This window comes from Siniperca chuatsi, linkage group LG7 (assembly GCF_020085105.1).
Source record: "Siniperca chuatsi isolate FFG_IHB_CAS linkage group LG7, ASM2008510v1, whole genome shotgun sequence".
NCBI classification, from domain to species: Eukaryota; Metazoa; Chordata; class Actinopteri; order Centrarchiformes; family Sinipercidae; genus Siniperca; species Siniperca chuatsi.
Genome location: NC_058048.1, coordinates 22,648,018 through 22,674,980, shown reverse-complemented (window position 1 = coordinate 22,674,980; position 26,963 = coordinate 22,648,018). Strand labels below are relative to the sequence as shown.

The window sequence follows — 26,963 nt, the reverse complement described above, 5'->3', positions numbered from 1 at the left end:
TTATCTGTAGGAGTGAGTACATGTGGGGGGCATTGCCATTCTCCATCCATCCACCGTATGCTCTCAGACTTTCCCACCTCTCCCAGTCCCCTGTGATTTCAGATCCAGCCACTCCCTCCTGCCCTGCAGTATCCCCTTTCCCACCTTTTCCATCACCACACCTTCATTTGTTTGACTGTTTGGACTGCCTTCCTGTTAACCTGTAAGATTTTTTGTGACCGCTGCCTCGAGTACATTTCCCTTCATCATTCCTGCTTTGCCTCATGTGTGTTTGTCTCACTGAGTATGTCAATGGAAGATGTTAAAAATGAGATCCAAGGAGGCAAAGTAATAGATGCCACAAGGATTAAGAGTAAAAGGGATGGCTAACTGAAGGTTACCCTATCTGTAGTAGTTCAGTTTGAGAAAACTCTGCCTAAGTCAGTGCAAATGGGTTACATGAACTACAGAGTGAGGGAATACATTCCCAAACCACTCAGGTGCTATGCATGCCAAAGACTGGGGCACACGGCACAGCAGTGTGAAGGAAAGCTAAGGTGTGCAAGATGTGGAGGCCAACGTGAGTACGGAAAATGTGAAAAGGATGCCAAGGTTACGTGCTGTAACTGCGGAGGAGAGCACAGTGCTGCGTTTGGAGGCAGTGTACAGTGAGAAGCCAGAGAAGCCCAGAGAGTTAAGATAATGAAAAAGTTTCATACACAGAAGCGCTACAGAAAATAAGCACTAACTGCAGACGATGGGGCCATACGGATGAGGGGAAAGAATATACCTTATATGTTAGAGAATACAAGGAAAGCAATAGAGAAAGTGGTCATATGAGTAAGTCGTGTTACATGATGTTTACAAACAAGCGCAAGATTGATGCTGAGAAGCTAATATATGGTCAGCTGATGGAGAGGGTGTCTGAATTGAAGTACCTGGGTATATGGCTAGATATGGAAAGCACATCTCAAAAACTAACAAAATCCAAAAAAGGCATAAACCTTCTACGAGCTGTGGCTGGGGGCAGATAAAAAGGCATCAGTTGACATTTATAGGGTGATTATGAGGTCAACAATAGATTATGGTTGTATAGTATATGGAGCAGCAGCAAAGACATCGTTGTAAAAAGTGGATAGACTACAGTATAGAGCATTATGTGTATGTATAGGAGCTATTAAGTCAACCCCAGGTAGCAGCATACCCCCTTGGCTTTTCCCAGAAATTAAGATAGACATGAGTATTTTGGAAAAGAAAAGAGAATGTACCTCAGGGATAGTTATCACAATTCTCTCACTAATACGATTTGCTCATTGAACTTTACTATAGCTTGCTAAGACTTCATAGAGGTGGTATAGATGTTCAGTTCTGAGATGTTCAGTTATGAGTGTGCTGATAAACTAGCAAAAAGTGCATTGCAAAAGGTAATAAAAGTACCAGTTCCACTTGGAAAAGGAGAAGGAAAAGCAGTGATTAAGAAGAAAGGAATGGAGATATTGCAGAAAAAGTGGGAGAAAGACCAGAAAGGAAGGATAAATCACCAAATGCAAAAGTCGGTCTTAACAAAGAGCTATAACGAAAGGAACAGAAGGGAGCAAATCATCATAACAAGACTCAGACTGGATCACACAGGATTAAATGGCACTATGTTTGTACTGGGGAAAAGGAACAGTGACAAATGTGGGAACTGTGGAGTCAAAGAAAAAGTGGATCATATCATATTGCGCTACACTATGTATGCAGCAGAAAGAGAAAGGTTACGTGATAGAGGCCGAGAGGCAGGGAGGGGCTGGAATCTGATGGGGATACTGGGAACAGGAGGAGAGGAAGAGGGGGTAAGAGCCACTAGGAAGGCACTCATTACATTCTTAAGTGACACAAAGCTGGTAGGAAGAATTTAAGAAATATTGTACAGTAATAATATAAACTTTTGCACATTCACAAGTAAATATGTTGCACATTGCACATGCTGTAACTTAAATAACATATCGTCATATTGTACATATATATTTAATAGTTACGATTCTTGACCTGCTGCTTTATGTTTCTTCATACTTCTTTATGTTTCTACTATGTTTATTGTCAGGCACCAAAATACCAAAGCAAATTTCTGGTATGTGTAAACCTACTTGGCAATAAAGCTGATTCTGATTCTGGTTACATGCTCTTGTACAGTAGGTGGCGGTATGCACCTTTGTTAAAGTTGTTTGGGATCCACCAGGAAATCAAAAGAAGAATAAGAATCTAATAGAGAAGGGAAAAGAGAAAGAAAAGGGACCCATGAGATGAAGTTGGTGTAACCTCTAACTTGTTCCTGCATACAGGCTGACACATCACTACAGTTAGCTTCAACACATTAAACCTTGATTTACACATTACCTTTGATCATATGATGCTGCTAATATTTAACTGTAGTGATCCACTTGTGTAATGCAGGCACTACAGTATAGATGCTTCTTCTTCGGTAATCATATATATATTTTTAGATTTATTCTTTCACATATCCAGCTGCAACTCACGACCTGTTAGAGCAGAATTTTGCCATTTCCTGTATTTTTTTGCTTTGTCTTTCACATAAATATAGCAACAACTTGAAATGCAGTATTTGGTGGTGAATATGATTTTACACTCTGTTCATGTGAGGACATTAAAAGCAGACACCTATAATGACATTTTAACTTTGGGTAGAAGTTGCTTAATTGGATTTCTTATATTGAAACAACTATCTAATGTTTGTGTCCATTTCATCTTACAGGTGTCCTGCTGTCCATCTACTCTCCTCTATCAAAGTGGCTCTCTGTCTTTGGAAGTTTGAAAACTTTGCTGAGTGTAAACAAGTGTAATAACACTGCACACATTGTATTAATTCTCCCTGATTCACATATAATTGTACCTAATCTATAACCATGCACATTTTTTGAATCAATAAGTGGAAATAAGTGCTTTGTTGTTGTTTAAACATTTATATATTGTAATAAATGAACCATCAGCTGTAAGGAAAAACTATTCTTTGATTCTGATTTTTATATATAAACCCGAATATATTAAGACGGTTTAAGAAATTGAATTCAGGTTGCTGTCACTGACATTCAAGTCATTTGTATTATAAACATGAAAATATACAAATACCATAGTGATTAGTTATTGTCAGTTAAGTACAACATTTGAGCATCAGTATAGTGTTTTAAAATACTGAACAAACAACCTTCCTGTCCGTCCCATATCTGAGATTGGACTTGATTTTTCTATTTGCTGAAAATATTGAAACAGTTATTTGTTGATAAACGTGAGCTCTTCTGTGTTATTTTTAAGTAAAGTGCTTTTGATTACTAAAATCATTTATCTTCTGATCCTGCTACGTTAATAGTAATCTTTTATCATTAATATTGTGTTCAATATATTGCTTGTCTACAATAAAACATTACATTTGAGGTTTTGGAGCACAACATCAATGCCAAGGAAGGAGGTCAACATGATGCATCATGTGTACCACAGGTATCATATGCTGACATTGTAAAGAGAGACATTGATGATCTTTAAGATTAAAATAATTTTTCAAGTTTTGAAAAGGAAAAAATATTTATACAATTTATTAATCTTTTGCACAGAAATACATCTGCAGAAAAGTTGTTTCAGTGGAAAATGGCCACTAGATAGCCAAAAAATTGTCCTTTTTGGCCAAAAAGCCAAAGTAGAGAAGAAGAAACAGTGGGCGTTCTTGTACCACATGAGCCAATCAAAGCCGTGCCCGACAGGAACGCCCACCGGCTGCAATCAGACTACTGCCTCTGTGGGGTAGTGATTGTTGAGATGTGCTAGAAAATTCCCTGTGATTAATAATACTGCAATTCCTTTCATAAAGCGATTTCAAAACAGTCGAGTTACACAGCTCTACAGTAATTATTTTAATTAATTTAATTACATGTGTATTTATGTGTCTGAGAGAGACAAACAAAAGAGAAAGAGAGGAATGAATATGTGTTAAGTGTTAAGTCAATAGGTCTAATGCTCCATTTTCTTTTGCTAAAGTATGAAACTTCAAGCATGAAACATGAACCATATAATTAATCTACTTATATCCATTGAGTATAAGTCTCTCTGTAACAAAACACCCTGCAGTAAGAGAGAGAAATGTAATTTAATACCTTGTGTTTCCTGGTTGCCTCATCATGGTTATTTTGCTGTAGTATGAGAGACTGAGAGCCTTTAGCTTTTCACAGAAACCTGCAGTTCCTCACAGCTTCAGGTTTCCAAAGAAACAGCTCAGGATTTCTGACAGCAAGGTTTTATACTGTAGTAGCTGTTGTTGTTGAAATTGTTGTTGTTGTTGTTGATGCACCCAGGCTACAGCAAACTGTCTGTTGAGAAGGTCTCCCAATATCAAGTGATGTGAATCTTTGTGCCTGGCTCAGCACTGAACCATATTGATCTCAGGGTGATTTTTCTTTCCCCTGAGGGTTGTTGAGAAACAGCTACTGTGGAGCCTCTGCAAGCAGCCAATAGAGAGAAAATCTAGGGGTTAATTGATTTCCAGCGAGTGCATCGTAAATAGCCAAACAAAAATAGGTCTAGCTTGGTCAGAGGAAGATTCACTTTCATTCTCTGGCAGTAAAATGGCACTTTTCCATTGTAGGTTCCAGAGGAGTGTGGGTTAATGGTAATTTATACTTTATTGAACTTGATTAAATGTATTGATTATGTCCATACTGTGTTAGTAAGCCCTAATTCATCATGTTTTAACTGTTATCTGTGTTGTAGTGACAACTCTAATCATCAAACATATTAATAATTGTAATACAATATAACAAGAGAAATAGATTTTATAACACTGTCTAGTTAGCTAACAATAATAGTTAAGTTTATTATAAAAATAAATATGTACACACAAGCACACACACACACACACACACACACACACACATATAAATACTGTATATATACATGCACACATCTTAGTGAGTTAAAATAAAAGTATAAGAAAGCCATTGGTTAAAAGTCTGAGATAATGCTTTGGACATGCTTATAAAAAATGTTTTGCTAAAATTCAGCTGCAGTTGTTGGTCAGAAATCAACATCAATAGGCAATAAGACATTTTGACTTGTCATAGTAGGAAAAGTTCAGGTGTTACTACTAACATTAACGATTCAGCCGTTATTCATTTTATTAATATCACGTCTGTGCTTTTCCTCCTGTGAAATGGCATAACGTCTTGTGTGAAAAAGGCCTATCTGTTAAAGGTGAGAGAAAGAGGTGAAAGCATCGTTGTGATGAAACAACCTCCCCCACAACTGTATGTCTTAAGAAATCTCCAAAGATGAATGGCTCCTCAGGCGCAGATTCATACCTTGGGTTTAGCATCAGTTTCACTATCCTACACAGTGCATTCCTGGACACTGACTGTTGCGTCTGGAGACAGATCTGCTGCTGACAGAAGACAGGCCAAATATGTCACTAAGCTGGTCTGAGCAATGGCGTATATACTGCAAAGATCCTTTAGGTGCTCCTTTATTGAGATATTATATCCCTGGGAAAGAGCAAACTATTGTTTGTTAAACTACCTACTCACCTCATCTTCCCTCCACCGAGCTTAATTTAAAAAACTGAAAATTGTAGAGAAAAGGTTCAATTACATGAAGATCACTGTTTATGGTGATATATCATTATTTCAGATTGATGATAATAGTGGAGGTATGTACTTCAGCACAACACAGAGCAGGCTTTGTCACAGCACAAAGCATTTATTATCCCCATCATGGCAGAGAGGGGAAACAGTGCTCATGTAGCCTCCTTCCTGCTTATCTCAGACAAGGGGAAGGCGCTTTATAATCACCAGGCGTCTGGATGTAAGACCACATTATCTGAAGTCCATGCTCAAGACGCTACACTAATCACATCTGTCCCAGTGTTTCTCTCACTGCCTCGCTGTCTCCATTTCAGTTTTCACTTCACTTAAGTTTTCACAGAAGACATTTTTGACATGTCAGTACAAATAAAATCACATAAAATGTATAGTAACAAAGGCAGTAATGTAAACCTAAAATAGGAAGTCACTTTTCAGTTGATTGGATGTGATCTTTCCTCTATGATGACTACAAGAACTAGGAGGACAGACTTCAAACTAAATTGTTGTTATATAGTGGAAATTGATTTCTTTGCCTTGTCCAGTGTTTTAAGCAGACATTTTGACATGTCACTGTAGGAAAAGCACAGGCGTATATAATAATTAATGATTGCTGAATTCCATTTAGTTGCTTCAGTTTCAGGGCCCGGGTATTGTGCATGCTGGCGCACTTTCAGACTGTCTAAATCTCTTCCTCTGTGACTGAAAACATTTATTAAAATGTGTGTCACAGCAGTAGGCTAGTCATTACTGTAACTTCTGTGAGCGTCCTTTTCCAGTTTGGCATGTCTGGCAAGAGAGTTTTCCCTTCGCCTTTTTTTTTGTCCCTTGTTGCACCCTGTAGTGCTGGGGACGGGTTGCCTGGAGACGGCGGAGACGATTGGGATCAGCGATGGAGAAGTATGAGAAAATAAAAGTTGTCGGAAGAGGAGCTTTCGGGTAAACTAAACTAACTTAAAGTTTACTAACAGTTCGTAGCTGTTTTGTGTTACACACATCTGTCATTATGCCGTATTTTCAAATATATGTCATGCGTGAACTAAGAAAGCTAAAAGTCTGTAAAAAAAATGAAGCTAACTGGATGCGATTTGACGCAGGAAACGTAGACATGTCTAGAAAAGTAACGGGGCATTGAAGTTTACAAAAAAGGTTACTTAAAAGCATATAGAGCCTAGCTGTGTGCTCAATCTTAATGCCAAAACCACTCTGGGATTCTAATTTCTAAGCAAACTTTGTAGGTTTTGTCATTTACAGTTTGTGTGGATTTTCTTTTTAAAAGTTTTGTTGTGTGGACATTTTAGCTAGGCTAGTTATAAGGTAACGTGAGTTAAGTTAATTATTGCAGTCATCTGAGCTATTGCATTCACACTACTTTGAATTACTAGTGGCTATACTTCACATGTGAATGACAAGGATGCTATTTAAAGATAGTGAGTTGCTGGAAAATGTCTGCAAAGAGAGACATGAGATTATTACATCAAACAATATACTGGAACTGGATTTATCCTAAACTTTACCCTGCTCATTTTGCAACTATTTAAAAATGTAATATACAGCAGAGGTGAAAAGTCATAAGGTATGTTAACGCAGGACCTGTAACATTACAGTACAACTGTACGTTTTTAAAATGTTACTTTATTTTAGGAAACCACCATATACTTATATACTACAACATTTCAGAGGGTAATTTTGTACTTTCTACACAACTAAATTTATTTGAAGTTATACCAGTTAGTTTTTATAGATTCAAATTTTAAATAAATACTCAGTTACACTCATATCATACCTTATGGGTTTTAATGAGCCCATGTGACAGAAGTCATTTAGCCATAGTGATAAGATATTTTTTGTCTAACCGTGTTACTAATTTACTGTAACATGCAGAAAATAATGTAAATCTGTATTTTTGTACATTACATCTTTATCTGTGCTAAATATGTAGTGATTGTTTTTGAAAATCATTGTCTAAGTGACTTCCAGAGGGAAACACACACTGCCCTTTCTCACACATAATAAGCAAACAGAAGCACCATGTTTGCGGGTCCTTTCACATTATTTCCCCCTTTTTAAAGAGTACCACAAAACCAGAAGTGTATGGAATTGTTGGGTTACATACGCAACAATAATAAAACACTTCGATAGTAAACATTCTTGTTTGATCCAAAGAGGTTATTTTCTTTTGATACTATATTGCATTTTATTGCAAATACATATACATGAGTAAAGGACACAAGTACTTTTACACCACTGATTCACTGTCATACTCATCAACTTATCATTTATTTCCTCAAATCATACAAAATGCTTGTTTGTCAAAAACAAAACTAGGGCCTATGCTCAGTAACACTGGCACACCAGATCTAAACTATCAAAGACCATCATACTATATTGTTTATGGAACAAAATATACATTTAATTTGTCTTCATTTTCCTCCCGTGTCAGGATCGTTCACCTGTGCCGCAGGCGCAGCGACGGGGCCTTTGTCATCCTGAAGGAGATCCCAGTGGAGCAGATGTCACGAGACGAACGTCTGGCAGCTCAGAACGAGTGTCAGGTCCTGAAACTACTCAACCATCCAAATATCATAGAGTACTATGAGAACTTCCTGGAAGACAAGGCCCTCATGATAGCTATGGAGTATGCACCAGGTAAGCTTACTGTAATATCTTATTACATGAACCCCTTTTGTTCATTGTCAAATGGTTCACTTTTCCCATGGCTTAGTGCTGTAGGGCTCCATACCTTTTCTTGTTCCCATGTCAGGCCTGGGAAGGCCAAACGAGAACATCTAATATCAATCTGTGTGGTGGTGTTTTGAGGGAAAATGTGATCAGTTAACTTTTCTGTTATATTACAAGGTATAATGTAAAAATAGGTAGATCGCCATCAATTAGTCCAAAACACTGCAGCAAGACCCAGGGCCAGTATTCAGCCTGAAACATTTAGCTGTTCTTGTGTTCAGGTTAAAGACCAAACCTTTGCTGTCAAGGCTCCTTGACTCCTAACAACTTTAATATTTTGTAAGATTTTTTCTCTCTTGTTGCTTTGTTTGAATTATTTGTCATTTTCTTGCCATGTCGTTATCATCATCCTACTATTGGTGTAGTAGTTAAGTTTGGCTTAGGTAAGTCTTGGACTTGTGTAACCCTGTACATTTTTGTAGTCGTCTGTGAATTTATGACCTCTTTTTTACCTCAGAATCTCAACTAAACTAAACTAAATTAAAGTTTAGCAGGAAAAGGACAAAAATGTAAAATAACATTTTGCCTGGCTTTGCTAAAAATGGTTGTGTTGCTTGACATTAATGCAAATCTCTGATGGAGGGTGTATAGTTTAGTTTTAGTTTAAGTTCTGACCTTGAAGCAGGAATTGTTTATTAGCTTGGGATACAAAAATGCTGAGGCACACTGCTTCATCATAACAAATAAAAAGATAAATATTTATTTACATGAGATGATTATTCTTTGTTGACATTAACATTTGACTTGAGCAACAAGAGCCCCTGCTGTGTTCTGAAAGCCTGTTAAATCCATTGCTTATTGGCTTTGATATCATCATCTCCCTGCTAAACCCAGTAACTTGATCGATTTCTAAGTTATTATGGTTTTAATGAACAGAAATCATCTTGTTTATTCTCTTCTCAATGTTTTCTTCATGCAGGTGGAACCTTGGCTGATTACATACAGAAGCGCTGTAACTCTCTGCTGGACGAGGACACCATCCTTCACTTCTTTGTACAGATCTTACTTGCCCTGTACCACGTCCACAACAAACTTATCTTGCACAGAGACCTTAAGACACAGAATATTCTTCTTGACAAGCACCAGATGATCGTCAAAATTGGTGATTTTGGCATCTCCAAAATCCTTGTCAGCAAGAGCAAAGCTTACACGGTGAGTTGATTAGCCTTTGGTTTCATGTTCATATGTTGAATCCTAACATGTGTAAGCACAAATCAATGCCTCCTTTTTTTACTCTGCAGGTGGTCGGGACCCCATGCTACATCTCCCCAGAGCTGTGTGAGGGAAAGCCGTATAATCAGAAGAGTGACATCTGGGCTTTGGGCTGTGTGCTCTATGAGCTAGCGAGCCTTAAGAGAGCCTTCGAGGCTGCTGTACATAAAACATTTTCTTTACAAAAATTCCTCACTTACTTGGATGTAGTGATTCAAATAATGCAATAATGTTTGTGTTAACCTTTTAAGTATTTTCCCTCTAACTCAAAGTGTAATGCATAAAAGATTGCTGTAATGCATAAAAGATTGCTGTGTAAAAAAGCAAGGAAACCATCCTAACAACACTATCTACGCCATGGGAGATGTATTCTTACAAATTCTCAGAATATTTAATATGATGTTGTCCCATGTTGAACGCTAAAGCAGATTGTCGGGGCTTTTGATTGAACACAGATCAATAATTCACAAAATCTCACATAAATTTAGCTGGCACTCGAATCTGTCTTCACTACTAATTCCGTGTGAAAATGTGAAATGTGAAAATCTTTAGCAGGGATTTGGGGTCGGGGATTGGGGGGTTTTCTCATATTTATAATACATTTTGTAATTTTACTGCTCTTTACTTTTGGTTTCAGAATCTACCCGCTCTCGTTCTGAAGATCATGAGCGGAACATTTGCTCCAATTTCAGACCGGTACAGCCCCGAGCTCCGACAGCTTATCCTCAACATGCTTAATCTGGATCCATCCAAACGGCCTCAACTCAATGAAATAATGGCTCTTCCCATATGCATCAGGCCCCTGCTTAATCTCTACACGGATATAGGCAATGTCAAAATGCGCAGGTAGTGCCTTAATGCATGACTAGACATATGTTTTAACACACACGATTTGAGATTAAGATTTCCTGTTTTTTGTGTAATGAGTTCTTCTCCTATATTCTATGAAAAAATTACCTCCTCTGGCCTTTTCCAGGATTGAGAAACCACTGTCTACTGTGCATACTGGTCCTCAAGGTAGACCAGGAGGGAGAGTTCCTACTAACAGGTCCAGAGGTCAGGCACATAATGTCATCATTTGAAAACAGAACTAGCTGTACCAGGTTGAGCACAGTACTTTAATTACAAATTGGTTGTTATTTCTTGGGCATAAACAGACGGATCAGTCAGTTTGGGATCGGGGAAGCTGCATTCCCTCCCGCTGTCCTCGGTGTATACGTGGGGAAGTGGAATCTCAGCGCCTCTCCGCCTGCCGATGCTCAACACTGAGGTGCTTCAAGTGTCTCTGGGCCGCACCCAGAAGATGGGGGTGACCAAGTCAGGGCGTCTTATTACATGGGAGGTCTGTGTAAACCCTTACTTTTTTTTTTTTGACTTGTTAACAAAGCTCCTTTTTATAATTTATAAAAAGTAATGTATTATAAAGGAAAATCCTCCCTATAGGAAGGAACAGCTGTGATCTACTCTGCACTCCTGGGTCAACTTGTTGATGTACGAGGATGTATGTTTTCTTATTCTCACAGATAACTAGCCAAATACAGTTTAGCGATTGTCACACCAATATAGTTTTACAGCATCTATAATGCAGTTAATTTTTTTCAGCTATCAAAAATATCAATAATACAAATCTACTTTTGGGGTCAGCCCCTCGAAGAGCTTCTTAGTAGACCACTTGAGAGGGGAAAATCCAGTGTTGAAGAAGCAAATTCTATCCAGCAGTTGCTTCAGTAAAAACAGCCGCCACCAATTTAAAAGTAACATGTTTTTGGATTGGATTTTCTGGATTTTAGGAAACTCTAGTAAACGTAGAGTTAAATGAGTTTGGCTGGGGAATATGGGTACTTAATAATAAAATAACTGCTGGAAGGCATTGAACACCACAGATTGAGGGTTCCTAATGGTGTATCAGAGGGTGGATTTTTTCTTTAACATTTTTAGTTACCTATGTTTTCCAGGAAAGAGTTACATTCTCATTATTTTGCCCCCATTAAAATCATCTCTCAGCTCATCACAGACTAATAATCATTTATTGTTACAGGCACCATCAGTGGGGTCAGGTGAGGCCAGTCTGCCTGGTGTTGTGGAGCAGATGCAGCCTCAGTTCATTTCACGTTTCCTTGAGGGTCAGTCTGGAGTCACCATCAAGTCTGTGTCCTGTGGCGATCTTTTTACCACCTGCATGACAGGTCGGTGGGCCGTTCCGCTTTGTATAACTAATCAGAGACATCACATCCATGCCCAGTTAGCTTAGCAGGGAGCTCTGATAAAGGAAATCGATGTTTATTCTCTGTTTTCTGCCCTCACACACTGCACCACATGGCTGTGAAACACTGAGACAGCATTTGAACGTACATATGAAAGTGTGGATACAGTCAGCTCTTTTTCCACTATCCTCTTGATCAGATAGTGTGGATAAAATAAACCTCTCCATGCTTGCCTAGCAGTTTGGAAGTAGTTTTTCTTGAGCTCACACTGTGGTGCTCTGTTAGTCAGTGTGCTTTAGGAGGCTGGTGACAGTCCATCCAGCACTGCAAAGCAGATAACAGGATTAAAGACCCTTCCTCTCAGCTCAGTGGCCTCTCTTTCATCACTTTTCACTGTAGTGACGCAGATTAGCGTTTCCTAGCTATGGATTAGAAGCATTCTGTTGGTCTACATAAGAATACACCTACACTCATCAACTAATAGTCTTTAATCCCTTCTTTTTATTTTCAATTTGCAGACAGGGGCATTATCATGACGTTTGGAAGTGGGAGCAACGGCTGTCTAGGACATGGTAACTTCAATGATGTAACGCAGGTACATGTCCACCATTCAAAGGAAAATATTTGAATGTTGCACTCATATTAAATGCACACTCAGTTGCCAGTTTATTAGATACACCTAACTAAAACCGATGCAGTCAAATACAACAGTCCTGCATTAAGTTCTACTGTTGTTTCTAATATTTTGTTCATCCATGTGTCTTCCAAAGTTTTGTTTTTACTGATTTTTGCTTCATACTATATGTGCTTCTGAAGCAGACACTGTGAATTCTACACACTTCCTAATTGTTTTTTTGCATGCTCTTTTCTGTCAAAATGTATGAGGAAATGTCCTAAATTACAGCAAAAATGCCTTAAAATAAAATAAAAGCCAAAACATTTACAAACATTGTAAAACAAAATGTTCGTTAAAAAATATATTTTTGGTCCCTATAAATGTTGTTTGGCATTTTAGCCTTTAATTAGGCTGTTGATAGTAGAGAGGCAGTCAGGAAACAAGGGGAGAGAGTGAGTGGTATGACAAAAAATGTCCCTGGCTTGAATCGAACCAGGTCCAGATTTTTGACAAAAATATGTAATATAAACATTACAATGATGACGTTTCTTTCCTCCTCCTCTGCTTTTGTACTCAGCCGAAGATAGTTGAGGCACTCCTCGGCTACGAGCTGGTTCAGGTGTCATGTGGTGCTTCCCACGTACTCGCTGTGACCAATGAAAGAGAAGTATTTGCCTGGGGAAGAGGAGACAATGGTATAATAAATGAACCGGTTGTTTACAAACTCACAAACTATCTTAGTATTCAACTTTTGGTGTTTTGTTGTATGTGACTCATTTATGACAGCAGCATCTTGGCACACAGCTTGATTGTTAGGTCTCTGTCCTTGTTTTTGTTCCTCTGTCTGGAAGGTCGCCTTGGGCTAGGCACCCAAGATACCCACAACTCTCCACAGCAGGTGTGTTTACCTGTGGAATTTGAGGCCCAGAGGGTGGTGTGTGGAGTTGACTGCTCCATGATTATCAGCACCCAGTACAGCATTGTGGCATGTGGAAGCAACAGGTAGTTCAAAATTTTTCCACCCAAAACTATGGCCATTAGTCTCTGTTAATATGTCACTGACTGACCTGAGCTAATGAGCAGCAGTGAAACATCTCATTTCATTATATGTTTGCCATAAGCTTTCAATAAAGGATACGTAGGCTTATGTTATAAAATCTTTCATATGCATGGGGTGGTGATAGATGAAAGGAGATGGTGCATAGAGATACTTTCCTGGGGCCGGTTGCACCATTTATACTTACACCCAATCGTAAGACTAGGCTGGACGTAAAATGCACCTTAAGCCCTACATAGCCGTTACACCATCTAGGTGTAGTGCTACATCTGAGACTGAATCTTACACGTAGTCAAAGGTAGGTGTAAAGAAAAGTCTTGACTGGTTTTCAAGGGGAAGTAAAAACATTGATACATGGAGCGTCTAATATACAGGCTACATGATCAGCTTTCAGGTATGAAAGCGTGAGAGACCGCACCAATATATATGGAGTAGAGAACTTTTTGAGAGATTTCGTTTAAGCAGGGCTGAATTGTTTGAATTAATTGACGAGTTATGACCGCAGTTGCAACATGTAATGGATAGGAGCGCTGTCCTCAACACTGCAGGTGCTAATTTCTCTTTGATTTTATGCCAGTGGATCTCTCCAAAATACAGTCACTGATATGGTGAATGTAAGCAAAAGTACAGCATGCCAGGCTCATCTATCACCACCCCATGCACATGAACGAGTTTATAACATGTGATTGGGGTGGTGATAGATGAAATCAGATGCTATGCTGCACATAGATACTTTTCTGGTGCACAACCTGTGAGACCGCATTCTTCTAAAATGACAGAGAGGAGAGAAGCAACAGTAAACACAACAGCGTTCATTTCAGGTCGGAGAAGAAGCAGTTCATTGTTCAAATACCTGCGGCTCAGCAGCTACCTGCAGCAGACAAGGAAACAGAAATAAAAAATATTAAAATTAATATTAATAAAGGGTTTTGTGATTAAACATACATTTTATATTGAAGGAGTGGTTTAAAAGAATAGAATACATGCAGTTTTTCTCTCTTACTCTGTTATAAGTACCTTGATTTTGTTGTTTTGTTGTGGTCAGGTTCAACAAGCTCGGGCTGGATAAAATAACAGCTGGAGAGGAACCAAATCCCTCGAATCAGGTGGAAGAAGTTTATTCTTACACTCCTGTCCAATCAGCCCCACTCAGCAGTGAGAAGATTGTTTACATTGACATTGGGACAGCCCATTCTGTTGCTGTTACAGGTAAAATATTCCAATTATTAATCAATAAAATCACATTTTTGTAGCAGACTTGTTTTGCTTATATGCATTTCTTGTCATTTATTGTGAGAGAAGGTCACTGTTTCATTTAGCGCTAGCCAAACTAGTTTTCTAGGTTCATGCAGCATCAGATTACGTGAAAGGCTACTTGGAAAGATCACTTCCAACCTGTTCAACTTCTTCAGTGAATCTAAAGAGCTAAAGCTAAATAAACATGTGACAGATAGAAGTGCAATCTTTTTTTTTTTTACAACACCTCTGGCATAAAATGAGACTACTAATAATCAATCATCGTCGCATTTATTTTGTCAAAGTCTTAACACTGATATTGATTTTTAAACAAAGCATCACCACTTTCACCCACATTTTCCTTGTCCAGAAAGAGGTCAGTGTTTCACCTTTGGCAGCAACCAGCATGGCCAGATGGGCTGCAGTTCCCGTCGTAGCAGCCGTGTGCCCTACCCGGTGCCTGGGCTGCAGGGCATCACCATGGCTGCCTGTGGAGACGCTTTCACCTTAGCCATTGGATCTGGTGAGTAGAATGGACTATATGTGATATTTTGTCCTTCTCTGTTTTCAAAGGCCCTGTACACCTCCACAGGGGTTTTAAGTTATTTTGGCTAATAAGACCTCTGCTCAGGTAGAAGATGGGCTGGGACATACGTGAGGTCACTGGATTACTTGAACGAATGATAAAGATGTAATTTGTTCCACCGTAACAGATGCAACAAAGCTAACAGGAGTGTCAAGGAGATACTGATCAAGCACAGTCTGCACGCACACACACACACACACACACATAGACCTTAAGCTGCAGTCATCCGCCAGGTGAAATTTCCTTGCATGGTGTGGCCAAAAGCAGGGGGTCCACAATCCACAAAGTTGTTATTAACCTTTGTCACTGTCCTTACACTCACTGCAGCCAAGCAGCATCCCTTCTTCTCTGCTGCTTGTATTATTTCACCATGCAGTTATAAAACAAGAATATAAACTAACAACATTTCCTGAATGAGAGGTTGATCCAATCCAGCTGTACTTTGGAGAACCTTGCGATTTCGCTTGTCACTGTTTAGTGAAATTTAACTCTGTGTGAAGCGAAGGAGGCTGGTCATTTCACGACTAGAACTGAACTTGTCTCACCTCGATCCACGTAGAAATGAATAGACAGCGAAATCCGTTCTGACTGCACCATTAGAAGAGGTCTAATCAGCCAAAGTAGGTGAAATCACCTGTTTGGGTGTAGCATAGGTGTGCAGGGCCTTTAAAAGTGGTGAGTCATCTTGTCACTGCATGGTAATGCTGGTTAATGCTGGAACTGATTTGAAACCCTAATCAGAAAACCCTGACGTCTGAAACTTAACAGTCGCTGTTGAAAAGCGTTTCATACACGAGCCATGTTGTCTGGTAATTATACCTGGAAGACAAATAAGCCCTAACAAATATTCTAAATAAGGATGATGTGAATTTTATGGTTTTGCATTAAAATGCTTGCTGTTCTGCAAGATAGCAGATTTCCCAACAATCACTTGTCCACAAAGGAAGCATTTTTTTTAAATGTCTCTATTTTCCTTCATTTTGAATCCCTCACTTAAAAAAAGTTGTTTAGAGATATGTATGAGTAGGAGTTGCACAAGTAAACACTACTCAGCTCTGAGTTGAGACAACATTGTTCAGATATCTGTGGTTTAGCTGCTTTAGAAGAAAAGAGGAGGATTCTGGGATACTGCATTTTAACGAGAGTCACCCATTTTCAAACGGTCCCTGCGAGCAACTATGTGACCACACAACAGCAGTGTAACTTTAACTCAAAAACAAAGTAGATTCAATGTTCATTGTGATGGATGTTGTTACTCGAACAAGTTTCAAGTCTCTGCAAGTTAGCAGTAATGTAAACTATACAGGGTTTTTAGCTAATGGGCTAAACATACAAAACCATCGGTATGGTTCTTTAAACATGTGGGTTAACAGATTGGTAACAGATGTGTGTGTGTGTGTGTGTGTGTGTGTTTTTGTTCTTACAGCTGAGGGTAAAATGGTAAAATATATTGTGCCAGCGGTTGGCTCCCTGGGGAGAAAGTCAGCCATGCCTGTAGTTTTCTTTGTTGAGGGAAGTCTTTGTTCAGCTTTGACTTCCTTCAGATAGAGCCATTATGCTGCCACTGCAGAACAGACAGAGCTGTCAGTTAAAGATTCGTGTGGATTAATGCATCCTGAGGTTTGCGCTGTGAATTTGGAGAAATGGTGACCAGCTCCTTCTTCTCCCGCTTTCTACAGAAGGGGAGGTGTACACCTGGGGAAAGGGGGCCCGCGGCCGCCTCGGAAGAAAAGAGGAGGATTCTGGGATACCGAAGGCGGTGCAGCTTGACGAGAGTCATCCATTCGCGGTGACATCAGTGGCTTGTTGTCATGGCAACACTCTGCTGGCAGTGAAACGTAATATTTCGCTTATTACCCCTTTGTTAACAAACACTGTGTGAAGTTTGGATGTGGTGGAATCTAACAGAGAGGGTGCTAATCCCCAGATGAAAGAACTTGAGACAAGCTTCTCTTGATAACGTCGACACAGACGCATGTTTGTCCATGTAGAACTGTGAAAGGACTCATTTGTAAGTTTGAGAGCTCACTGGCTAAATACATGACTATAGCTTTGTTTCATGCAGTCATACATCTTTAAAGATTTTCCAGTCACAGGTGCTCTGTTTATATTAACAAACTACTTCCTTTCAGCCATACTCTGCAAACTCCATCAGAACCTTTATATCTACATGGCAAAAGTAATAATTCAGTCCAATTTTACATTGTGGCGATTGATTTTAAACTGAACTGAATGGCATGGCCATAGACCTCTGGCTCCTACTGACAATAGCAGTCTGTACCTCTTTCTTCCAACAGTGACGGTGCAAAAGCCACAGATTCTAATGAAAACTGAAAAACAATGAAGGTGGGATTAAATCATCCCTCTACACTCCAAATTGAAAATAGCTGCAGATTTAGAGAAGATTAAACTGCATCACAATTCAATAAGTAACAGAGATGCTGGTAATCCTCGCTACAGGCCACAGGGCTGCTATTTAAATGTTTCTTTGACCTGAACGCTGTGACAAGGACATGGACACCAACATGTACTAACACTCAGAGGTCATTAGCAGGGTCTGCATAATAACTGGCTCTGTGATACTGATCGGACCGGACCAGGAACTGATAAGCATAATACTACACCTTATTAGAACAGTGTTGATATACTGTATGGTTTCATGTACAGTATATACTTTTTATAAATATTACGGGATCAATATTTGTGTATGAACACAACACAACCTTAAACCCGCAAACACTGTGATTTTATTAAAGAATTAAATGCATATTTTATCATGAATGGACAGGCAGGAAAAGTCATGAACACAAGAACACAATATATACTCAGCAAAACTATTTTCCTTACTGAGCGACCCTCTGTAGGCAGGGCTAATTTAAAGTTTACTAACAAACCAACAAAATCATAGTTAGGTGGTGAGGCTGATTTGAGTCAGAAACTCTTTGACTCCAGCGTGTCTGTGAGGTCTTTTTCCTGCACAGTCAGCTGTTTTATGAGAACAGCAGACTTTTGTCTCTAGTGAGATTCGGGTGTCACTGTACACATGAAACCAAATATTGATATTTTTAGTTGAAAGTCTACATGTTTTCTGCAGATATTGAAAATCTTGAAATCTGACTATTTTTGTACCAGATATTTTTGTGTCCAAATTTTTATTCTTGGTGATGAGCATCTAAAACATCATTTAGATCATCGGACACTGAAACTCTTCATCACACCTATTCAAAGACAGAGATTTAACAAGTCATGTGCTAAAACTCATAAGTGAGTTTGCAAAAAACATAAGGCATTTACACACACGTCTTTCTTGTCCAGGTGTTGAGTCCAAAAAACTGTAATTGTGATTTCTGCCCGCCAACTCACAACACTGAACACTTTTCAATTTTAATTTCAACTTTAGAAAAAGTACAAGGTTTCAAACCCAAATAGAAAAACAAAACACATTCATTTAAAACAACAAATATTTAAAGGGAGCTTTTAACAGTGTGGCGTGTCCTTGGCAGACAGGTAACCGGGAGAATCCTGTTTCATGTTGGTAGTAGAACATGTCAAGCTTATATCGATCTTTACTTAACCCTCAGCCACTATCGGCCTTATTATTGGCAAAGTGATTTATCGGGTACAGCAAGAGAAGTCCTGTGCTGACGTTTATGGCTGCAACTAACGATTATTTTCATTATTGATTAATCTGCTGATTATTTTCTCAATGAACTGAATAATTGTTTTGTCTGACAAATGTCAGGAAATAATGAAAAATTCCCATTATCATTTTCCAGAGCCCAAGGTGGCATCTTCAAATTCCTCGTTTTATCTGACCATCAGTCCAAAACCCAAATATATTCAGTTAACTGTCATATGTGATGAAGAAAAGCAGCAAATCCTCACAATTGAGAGGATGGAAACTCTCAGTCAACTAGTCGATTAATCAGCTAGTGCTTTCAGCTGTACTGACATTTTACCCTTGTCTCTTTCTCCCTCTGGTTTCAGCTTTACTTGAGGAACCTGTCCCGAGATGATTTTGTTCTAAAAACGAACCCACTCAGCGTTCGTCATGAAGCCCGGCGGTGGCATGAGGTGAAGGACAGCTTTCTCTGAATAACTCCTCCCAGAGGCCCGTCTGTGCTGCAGTTGAAAGATTCCCTTTCATACTGCAGCTGCGGCCTCAGACTTTCACTTGGTCTTGCTCTCTATCTAGTTTTTCCCCCCCTCCAGGAATGAATGTTTATTTCATGCGTGGTTTGATGTCATGCACCTTGTGCTGCAGAAGGAGTATCTCACAACAGGTGAGTTAAAGGAATGTTGCAACACTGTTACTGAAGCTGGATTACAGGAAGCCATTAGGAAGCTTTCATGCGGTGAGCTATTGTCCTCTCTCACGTGCGGGGTTAGCATGATAAAGACCAGTAAAAGCCAAACTGGTTTGAGCTCTCCTAAGCCACTGGTGAATGAGATGATACAATTCAAAGAAATGAAAAGAATGAAAACCACTTGAGTGTTTAGTAACTCATTAGTCAAATGAACCAAACACATTAATCTCGATCACGTCGTCAGTGGTCACATTGTGTTTTATTGGATTAGTCCTTCAATACATTTGTAACTCGTTCAAACCAGATAACGATGTGTTGTTTAGGATTCAACTGAACGTCTTCAAGACTTAATGACTGTGACTGTGTCCGAATTCACTCCCTCGTTCACTCATTCACTGCTCCCTATATAAGGAACACTCAGTAGTTTTCTCTATAGTGAGCATTAAATCGTGATTTCAGACACGTATGAAGACATCTACATTTTGCTTCATCATTTATTAAATGTGACAAATGGCATTGTGGGATTGTTAGCAGAGAGTAGTATACATACCATGTTTTTGTTCCATTGTAAGAATCTTTGAGGGCTTATAATAGTATATATAAATGTATATATAATGTATTATATTTTACATGAGATGGTGTATGTATGCGTGTATATTGTGTAAACTGTATTCATGGGATGACCAAAGACTGTTAAGAACAAAAACTGTCAAAGTGGTGGAAGAAGTACTCAGATCTTTTACTAAGTAGTGAAAGTAGCAATACCACAGTGTAGAAATACTACAAGTTAAAGTCCTGCATTCAAAATTAGTACAAAAGTATTAGCATCACAGTACAAGTAAAGTACCAAAAGTAAAAGTACTCGTTATACAGAATGGCCCATTTCAAGAGAATGAATATTATATTAATGGATTATAAATGTTGATGGATAATTATTGATGCATTAATGTGTGCATCACTTGAATGTTATAGCTGGTAAAGATGGAGTTAATTTAAATTACTTTACATACTGCCGGGTAGGTTAATCTATAATAATACATCATAATTTATTAGTTGATTATATTTTGTATTGATAATCTTAATCTGCAAAGTAATTAGTAATTTAAGATGCCAAATAAATATAGTATGAAGTACCATATCATGGAAATACTGTACTTGGGTACAGTATTGAGTAAATGTAAATGTTTTTGTTGTTGTTTATTTCACACTTGCTTTGGCAATATAAACATCTGTTTCCCATGCCAATAAAGCCCCTTTGAATTGAATTGAATTTTCTGGTGTTAAAGCTTTTATTGTCTTGATTTAAAAAAAAAAAAAAACACTACAAGACAGAATGATTCTCACAAGTGTCAGAAACGATGTTTTAACAGCATAAAACATGCAACCTGTGATATTCCCTGTGATAAACCTTATGTTATATGAGAAGGTGGTTTCACAGTGAAGAGTTCTCAACTAAGAGATGCTGAAGTCTTCAGACAGAGACAATCTGTTACATCTCTGTTACCTGCTTTTTCAGAGAGCATGATATTTGTAGTGGCTGCTAATGGATGTAAACAAAACATTAAACATCCGTATCCTGACTGTGAAGGTTGACTTTAAAATAAAACAAGTTGTACATCACCATCTTAAAATTAATAACTAACCAACAGTAAAATGCTGGATTTTTCAGCGACAGTCCGATTAGCTTTGCTTTTAATTTGCCTCCACAGTCCCCATTATTCTCGATCACACATTAATCTGTATAATTTTCACACAGCTGTTATCAGAATTGTCTTTTATTATATTTTGTTGTTATACTGTAGATTAATATGCATTTTTTCAAGATTCTAATAAGAAATCACCTTTTTTTAAATATAATTACGTTTTGGGAGTAATTATTTATTTAAGATGTGTTCACAACTTTTCTGAGGACATGGATCGTTTACCTTTGTTGTCTTGCATGATGATGTAATGATGATGTAATCCGGTGGCAATACAGCAGGTGAAAAATGATCTGAACATGCGGATGTGCTCTTTATTCCTACTATCATACAATTATGTCCAGTTTGTTTTTTAATGAGTGTAACAATGTAAGTCAGGTTTTATTTTATGTAGAAAAGAAACATTTTAACATGAAATACAGGGAGAAAATATTAAATTTCTTCTTTTTGTCTGCCTGCTCTACCACCAGAGGGCACCTGCCACCTCTGACTCTACCGTGGGCTTCTGTATCAGGACAATTTGTATATTAATCTTACTTACAGCTCAACAACAAAACATTCGTCACCTCTATTTTGTTTTTGTTTTTTTACTAATTATAACTATATTTGTTTAATATTTCTAAAGTCATGGCCATGTTGTGTGTACTTATTAAGGTATATAGGCTTGTATCTGCCAAATAAATAATACATATTAAATATGAACAAGGAAAACAAACATTGTATTTCATTAGAGGCCGCTGCAGCCACACAAAAGCCAATTTAAAGCTCCGTAAAGAGAGATCAGTGGGATAAAATGGTGTGAACGGAGTGTTTCGGCTTCTTGACTCCTCCTGCATGAAGGAGGAGGCGGGACTAGGTGCACCTAAACAGACGGAGGGGTTATGCATTGTGCTCAGTGTGTCAGTGCTGCATCCACTGAGGAGAGAGAGGAGACAGGGCCACGCACGGCCACATTAACCCTGAGCTGTAAACCTGCACACAGAGGTCGCATCTGTGATCGTCTCTGCAGCCTTTTCCTGGACGGTGCAGTCTTGCTCTTTTGTTGCCATCAGTCGCCGGGCTGCGGGAGGAAAAAGCTGAGGAGGACTCGCCTCCTTGAAGCCCGATTAGTCGGTGGCGGAAGGAAGGGACGTGAAATGAACCCCTCATCCGCTTAAACGGCAGTGCAGCTTAAATATCCCCGTTTTCAGGGGTTAACGGAGGATCAAAGAGGACATTTATACCTTTAACCTGCAGCTGAAGGCCGAGAAATATCGACGGAACCTGTAGCGATGCCCGGGTTTGATTACAAGTTTCTGGAAAAGCCAAAGAGACGGTTCCAGTGTCCGCTCTGCAGCAAGGCGATGCGGGAGCCGGTCCAAGTGTCTACCTGTGGACATCGGTTTTGTGACACCTGTCTGCAAGAATTCCTCAGGTACGGTGTGTGTTTGTGTGTTCAGAGGAGAAACAGAGAGAAAGGTCCTCTCTGCAGGCGATACTGGAGACGACCGTACAGCCTTGACTAGTTTCGGTCGAGCAACAGTAAATAAAGGATGTGTAGGTGTGTCCTCCTCACCTTTCCTCAGCAGGGTTTTACATTAATTCGAGTCTTTTATGCAGCTTCACAATGACTAAGACAGCACAAGGGGCCTGGTAAACAGCGCCTGGATTGAACTCCCCTCCTTTTAGTTGCAGGTGTGTTTCTCCTCTCCACATATGCAAAAATGTAATGCATTAATGAGCCACTGTGTCAACATGAAAACATGACTGAGGATCCTTTTTGTTGGATCATGTCATGGAGGTATTATATAGGACAGGTAGAGGCTGCTGTCATTGTTCTGACAAAGCTCATGGTTTTTGTTGTGGCTACATCATCCATGTGTTAAAAAAACGACAAAAGAGGCTTGCAATGATGCAAATTATTAGTTAGTTTGTGCTTTTGCAGATTTTGTCTTTTTAAACTAATTTACTGTTTAGGGTAAAGTGATTTCGTGTTGATATCTGTCATGTTGTGGTGTTTGTATCCTGCAGAGGGCCCCTGCATCCCCAGCCTGTCTGAGTTGTTGCCCCGGGGTGGCTGAGTCTGCATGGGTCTCCGGTTGACGATGTATGTGTGTGTGTGTGCGCGCATGTGTTGGGTAGTTTGCCCCCCCCCCCTCCTAATCTGCTGAACATTGAAGTCTGTGTTAAGACTTGTAGACAGAAAGTCTTTGTTTTATCTTTAGGTAGACTGCACTGTCTTAAAACAGTCACTAATTATCACACACTGAAAGGAAAATCATGTGAGGTGCTGAATCTCAGTTTTAATACCAACAACAACTTACCTGCAAATCATGAACTTCTTTGCCAGGCTGATAAGTGTCACCTTGTCATTAAGTAAACTTGTATTAGATGGAGACAGAGTGGCTGTTGATTTATCCCTCTGCATGTGGTGTTTATGAGGAGTCAATCACACAGTTCTCCATGTGAAGAAGAGCTCTGCTCAGTCTTTGAGGATGTTGATATTCTGTATATGGACATGTATAATTTGTTTCGTTTATCTAGAAGCCAAAGATCTTTAGTTGCACAGTGGAGAAGTTTTCTTCTTCTGGCAGATTTGGGTGAAGTGGAAAATGAGTCCTGTTTTATTTTGTACAGCACAAACTAGGGCTGCAGCTCATGATTATTATTATTGATTTTCCTGCCCATTATTTTCTCGATTTAATTGATTAGATATTTCGTCTAGAAAATGTCAGAAAATAACAAAAAATGTGCCCAAGGTGACGTCTTGCTGTTCAACCAGCAGCTCAGAACCTAAAACTATTCAGTTTACAATCCTATAAAACAGCAAATTCTCACATTGGAGAAGCTGGAACCAGAGAATGTCAGTGAATTAAGCAAACAGTTACTTGTCAATCAAAATAGTTGCAGATACATTTTCCCTTGATCGATTAATTGACTAATTGTTTCAGCTCTTGTACAAACTATGGTGATTGAAGGGAGTTAATTTTCCATGAAATGGCTCAAGAAAACCCTGAAATATTCGGGTGGACAGGTGATCAAAATTGAAATGGTTGTTTATAGAGCTGCAACGATTAGTTGATTAATCAATAGGTCAATCGTCAGAAAAATTATCTGCAACTATTTTTATAATCAACAAATTGTTTAAGTCATTTTTAAAGCAAAAATGCCCCCAAAAATAGCTGTTTTCAGCCTTTCAAATATGAAGGTTTCCTGCCTTGTTTCTGTTTCATATGATTGTAAACTGAATATCTTTGGTCTTTGGACTGTTTGTCGACCAAAACAAGACATCTGAAGACGTCACGTTGGACTTTGAGAAACTGTTATGAACATTGTCTCACTATCTTCTGACATTTTATAGACTGAACAGTTAATCGAATAATCTAGAAAATAACTGTCAATTGCAGCCTTAGGTGTTTAATTCTGATGTTTAAGTTTGCTTACTTTGTGTCAAAAGCCTATTTAATTACTAGTATTTATCCTGTGGACTTTATCCGGTCATATCTAGCTGATACAGAAGAGTGGCCCTTGTGCTGCAGATGAACACGGATGTTGACGTGAATCAACCTAGAGCTTCAGTAATGAAAGATAAAGAGAGAAAGACAAAACAGAAACTTGCTGTTTGCTCATTTTTGTTTGAGTCACTCTCTGTGGAGAAGTTAAAGCCTTAAACCTCTCAAATATAGTTAAATATAGCATTTGAATTGTTAAAGTCAGTTTTACAGCCCATAAAACGCTGTTGTTTCTTAGCGTGCTGTATTTCTAGTGAGAAATCAATTCAATCTGACTGCTCTGTAGTTTTAGCAGTTATTTAACTGCAACCAGCACTGAAAAAGATCTTAAAATGTCTTCAGTTTTACTTGATGAAACTTGAAGACACCCTGAGGGAAACTCACAAGCAAATAAAACCTCTTTGAAAACGACACTTGCTATCAGAAAAGAGGACTATCTAATCTAATCGTAAAATATTGTCTTTATATCAACTTTTCTTAACCTTCTTATGTCAGAAACACAGTCTACTAGTTGACAGGAGAGAGGTGGAGATGTGAATCCATGCTCTGAATACATTAGCAACTCTGTCGTGAGTTCCTAGTTTGCACCTTGAGTCATTAGGAAACCTCCTCTGGCTCACAAAACAGCATCTGGTTGAAAAGCAGAAACTTAGATGAACAAAGAGAGTGAGGGAGGAACAGCGTTCGCTGCTGATCAATGAGTTTGGCCCAACGCTTTGTCTGCCTCATCCTGCCCGCCTCCGCCTTCGTCCTCCAGTTTACGCTCTTTTTTTTTTTTTACTCCCACAGACTGACTGAATTCATCAAAAGTTTCCCAATTTCTAAAAGTTTTTGTTGAGTAACTGTTTCTGTGTGGTCGGGGTGCGAGTGTAGATATGTATATGATTCCTCCCTGTCTGACCTGCACAGCCTAAAGCTGTGGAGCAATATCTGTGAGATCTGCGCACCTTTTATACAATGAGTGCACAATAAATAAATCATGCAAAAATACCTCTTTCTAATAACGACCACTTATATAAGTACCACTTGCTAATAAGGCACCCTTCATAAAGACATTATAACTAATGGCTTTATTAATGGTTAATAAATAATTTACTAATGCTTACTTACTTATGCTATAGATGAGTTATAAATCATCAATAAGAACAACATTTGAGTTGCCAGTATGTGTAAAACTCCCTTTGAGATCGTTTGACCACATATTTCTAGAAAAATCTGGACCAAAATCCACTTATTTACAACTTATCAACACTTACAACTATATATTTGATTATTAAAACTCTTTATTTATGTCTTATTAACACTTAAAATAGCAGACCTAATGATTAAAAGTCTTTATCAATGACTTATTAGCACTGACATGAGCACTGAACAATATGTTATAACATACACACACAATAACTGCATTGTTACCAAGTGGAAAGGAAAAACACCAGCTAAAGACATTTCTCACAACATGGCAACCAGAAAGTTGTTCTTATAATGGCTTATAACTTTTCTATAAAGCATAAATAAATGATTTACTAACCATTATAAGGCAATTAGTTACAACAAACCTTTACAAAGGGTGCCTTATTAAAAAGTGGTATCTAATTATCTTATCAGATTTTACATCAGATAGTATAAACAAGTTGTTTCAATCATTCTGATTTTTCAGATAATCAAAATGTTTTTGCATCTCGGTGTAAACAATCACACTGCTGCTTTAAATAAGAGTTCCTGTCACTTCTCAGGTAGAATAAAGCCTAAATAAACATTTACATCAACAGCAGATGATATTTCAGCAGCTCTTCCTCTCACTAACTCTAAACAAATCCACAGCCGAGGCGACCGGCTGCATATTCATCTCTTTAATTAACAAAGTGTGCCAGTTGAGGCCACTTTCATCGAGCGTCTGCATCTTTTGTGAGGAGAGTTCAAGTCAAGTTTATTGAGGCTGACAGACAGTACTTAGCTAATGCTTCGCCAGTTGTGCAACTAGGTTGATCCTTTTCTTGCAATTATTGAAGGATGTGTAACATCCAGTCCGGGCTCGCCAGTCGAGTCTGCCCACTGTCACACTGACATCTCCAGAGCCCGCTGCTGTGTTGCAACAAGCCACCCAAGAATGCTACTGCAGTGCACTGCTTTAGTGTTAATCATCTTTCTCAAGAAACAATCCTCACTAAATCAAACCGTATTTACCATAGCGGAAACACTGTACTTCAACTCC

General features: G+C 38.7%; 2 protein-coding genes and 1 long non-coding RNA gene across 5 annotated transcripts in view; 2 read left to right on the top strand and 1 right to left on the bottom strand.

Annotated features, from left to right (window-relative positions):
* Positions 1 to 4,933, bottom strand: LOC122878433. The gene is made up of 2 exons (XR_006378488.1): positions 4,125 to 4,933; positions 1 to 2,223 (listed from the first exon to the last, which is right to left on the bottom strand). It is a non-coding gene; the product is annotated as an uncharacterized LOC122878433 (long non-coding RNA).
* Positions 4,934 to 6,242: 1,309 nt separating this feature from the next.
* nek8 (NIMA-related kinase 8) lies at positions 6,243 to 21,962 on the top strand. Of its 3 annotated transcripts, XM_044201199.1 has the most exons (16): positions 6,243 to 6,539; positions 8,044 to 8,249; positions 9,262 to 9,494; positions 9,584 to 9,715; positions 10,192 to 10,400; positions 10,531 to 10,610; positions 10,712 to 10,896; positions 10,998 to 11,045; positions 11,593 to 11,740; positions 12,277 to 12,353; positions 12,952 to 13,069; positions 13,226 to 13,376; positions 14,477 to 14,640; positions 15,038 to 15,190; positions 16,933 to 17,091; positions 19,241 to 21,962. In XM_044201199.1, exons 1-16 carry the CDS (start codon positions 6,493 to 6,495, stop codon positions 19,267 to 19,269), a joined length of 2,139 nt encoding a protein of 712 aa, XP_044057134.1. In that variant the 5' UTR covers positions 6,243 to 6,492; the 3' UTR covers positions 19,270 to 21,962. The 3 variants fall into 3 exon arrangements, with proteins under 3 accessions (XP_044057134.1, XP_044057135.1, XP_044057136.1); XM_044201200.1 differs by lacking the exon at positions 10,998 to 11,045 and having other exon boundaries at positions 6,445 to 6,539; XM_044201201.1 differs by lacking the exon at positions 16,933 to 17,091 and having other exon boundaries at positions 6,445 to 6,539.
* A 142-nt stretch (positions 21,963 to 22,104) lies between these two features.
* The window catches only part of traf4a (tnf receptor-associated factor 4a), a 38,999-nt gene continuing 34,140 nt past the window's right edge, over positions 22,105 to 26,963 (top strand). Inside the window, exon 1 of the mRNA XM_044201202.1 lies at positions 22,105 to 22,674. Coding sequence (XP_044057137.1) covers positions 22,532 to 22,674 — 143 coding nt within the window. The 5' untranslated portion in view covers positions 22,105 to 22,531. The remainder of the gene's footprint in view (positions 22,675 to 26,963) is intronic.

Coding starts and splice junctions, on each gene's coding strand:
- nek8 (XM_044201199.1), top strand. CDS start 6,493: ATGGAGAAGTATGAGAAAATAAAAGTTGTCGGAAGAGGAGCTTTCGG. Junction 10,401..10,530: donor GGCAATGTCAAAATGCGCAG/GTAGTGCCTTAA, acceptor GGCCTTTTCCAG/GATTGAGAAACCACTGTCTA. Junction 10,611..10,711: donor TCCTACTAACAGGTCCAGAG/GTCAGGCACATA, acceptor GGGCATAAACAG/ACGGATCAGTCAGTTTGGGA.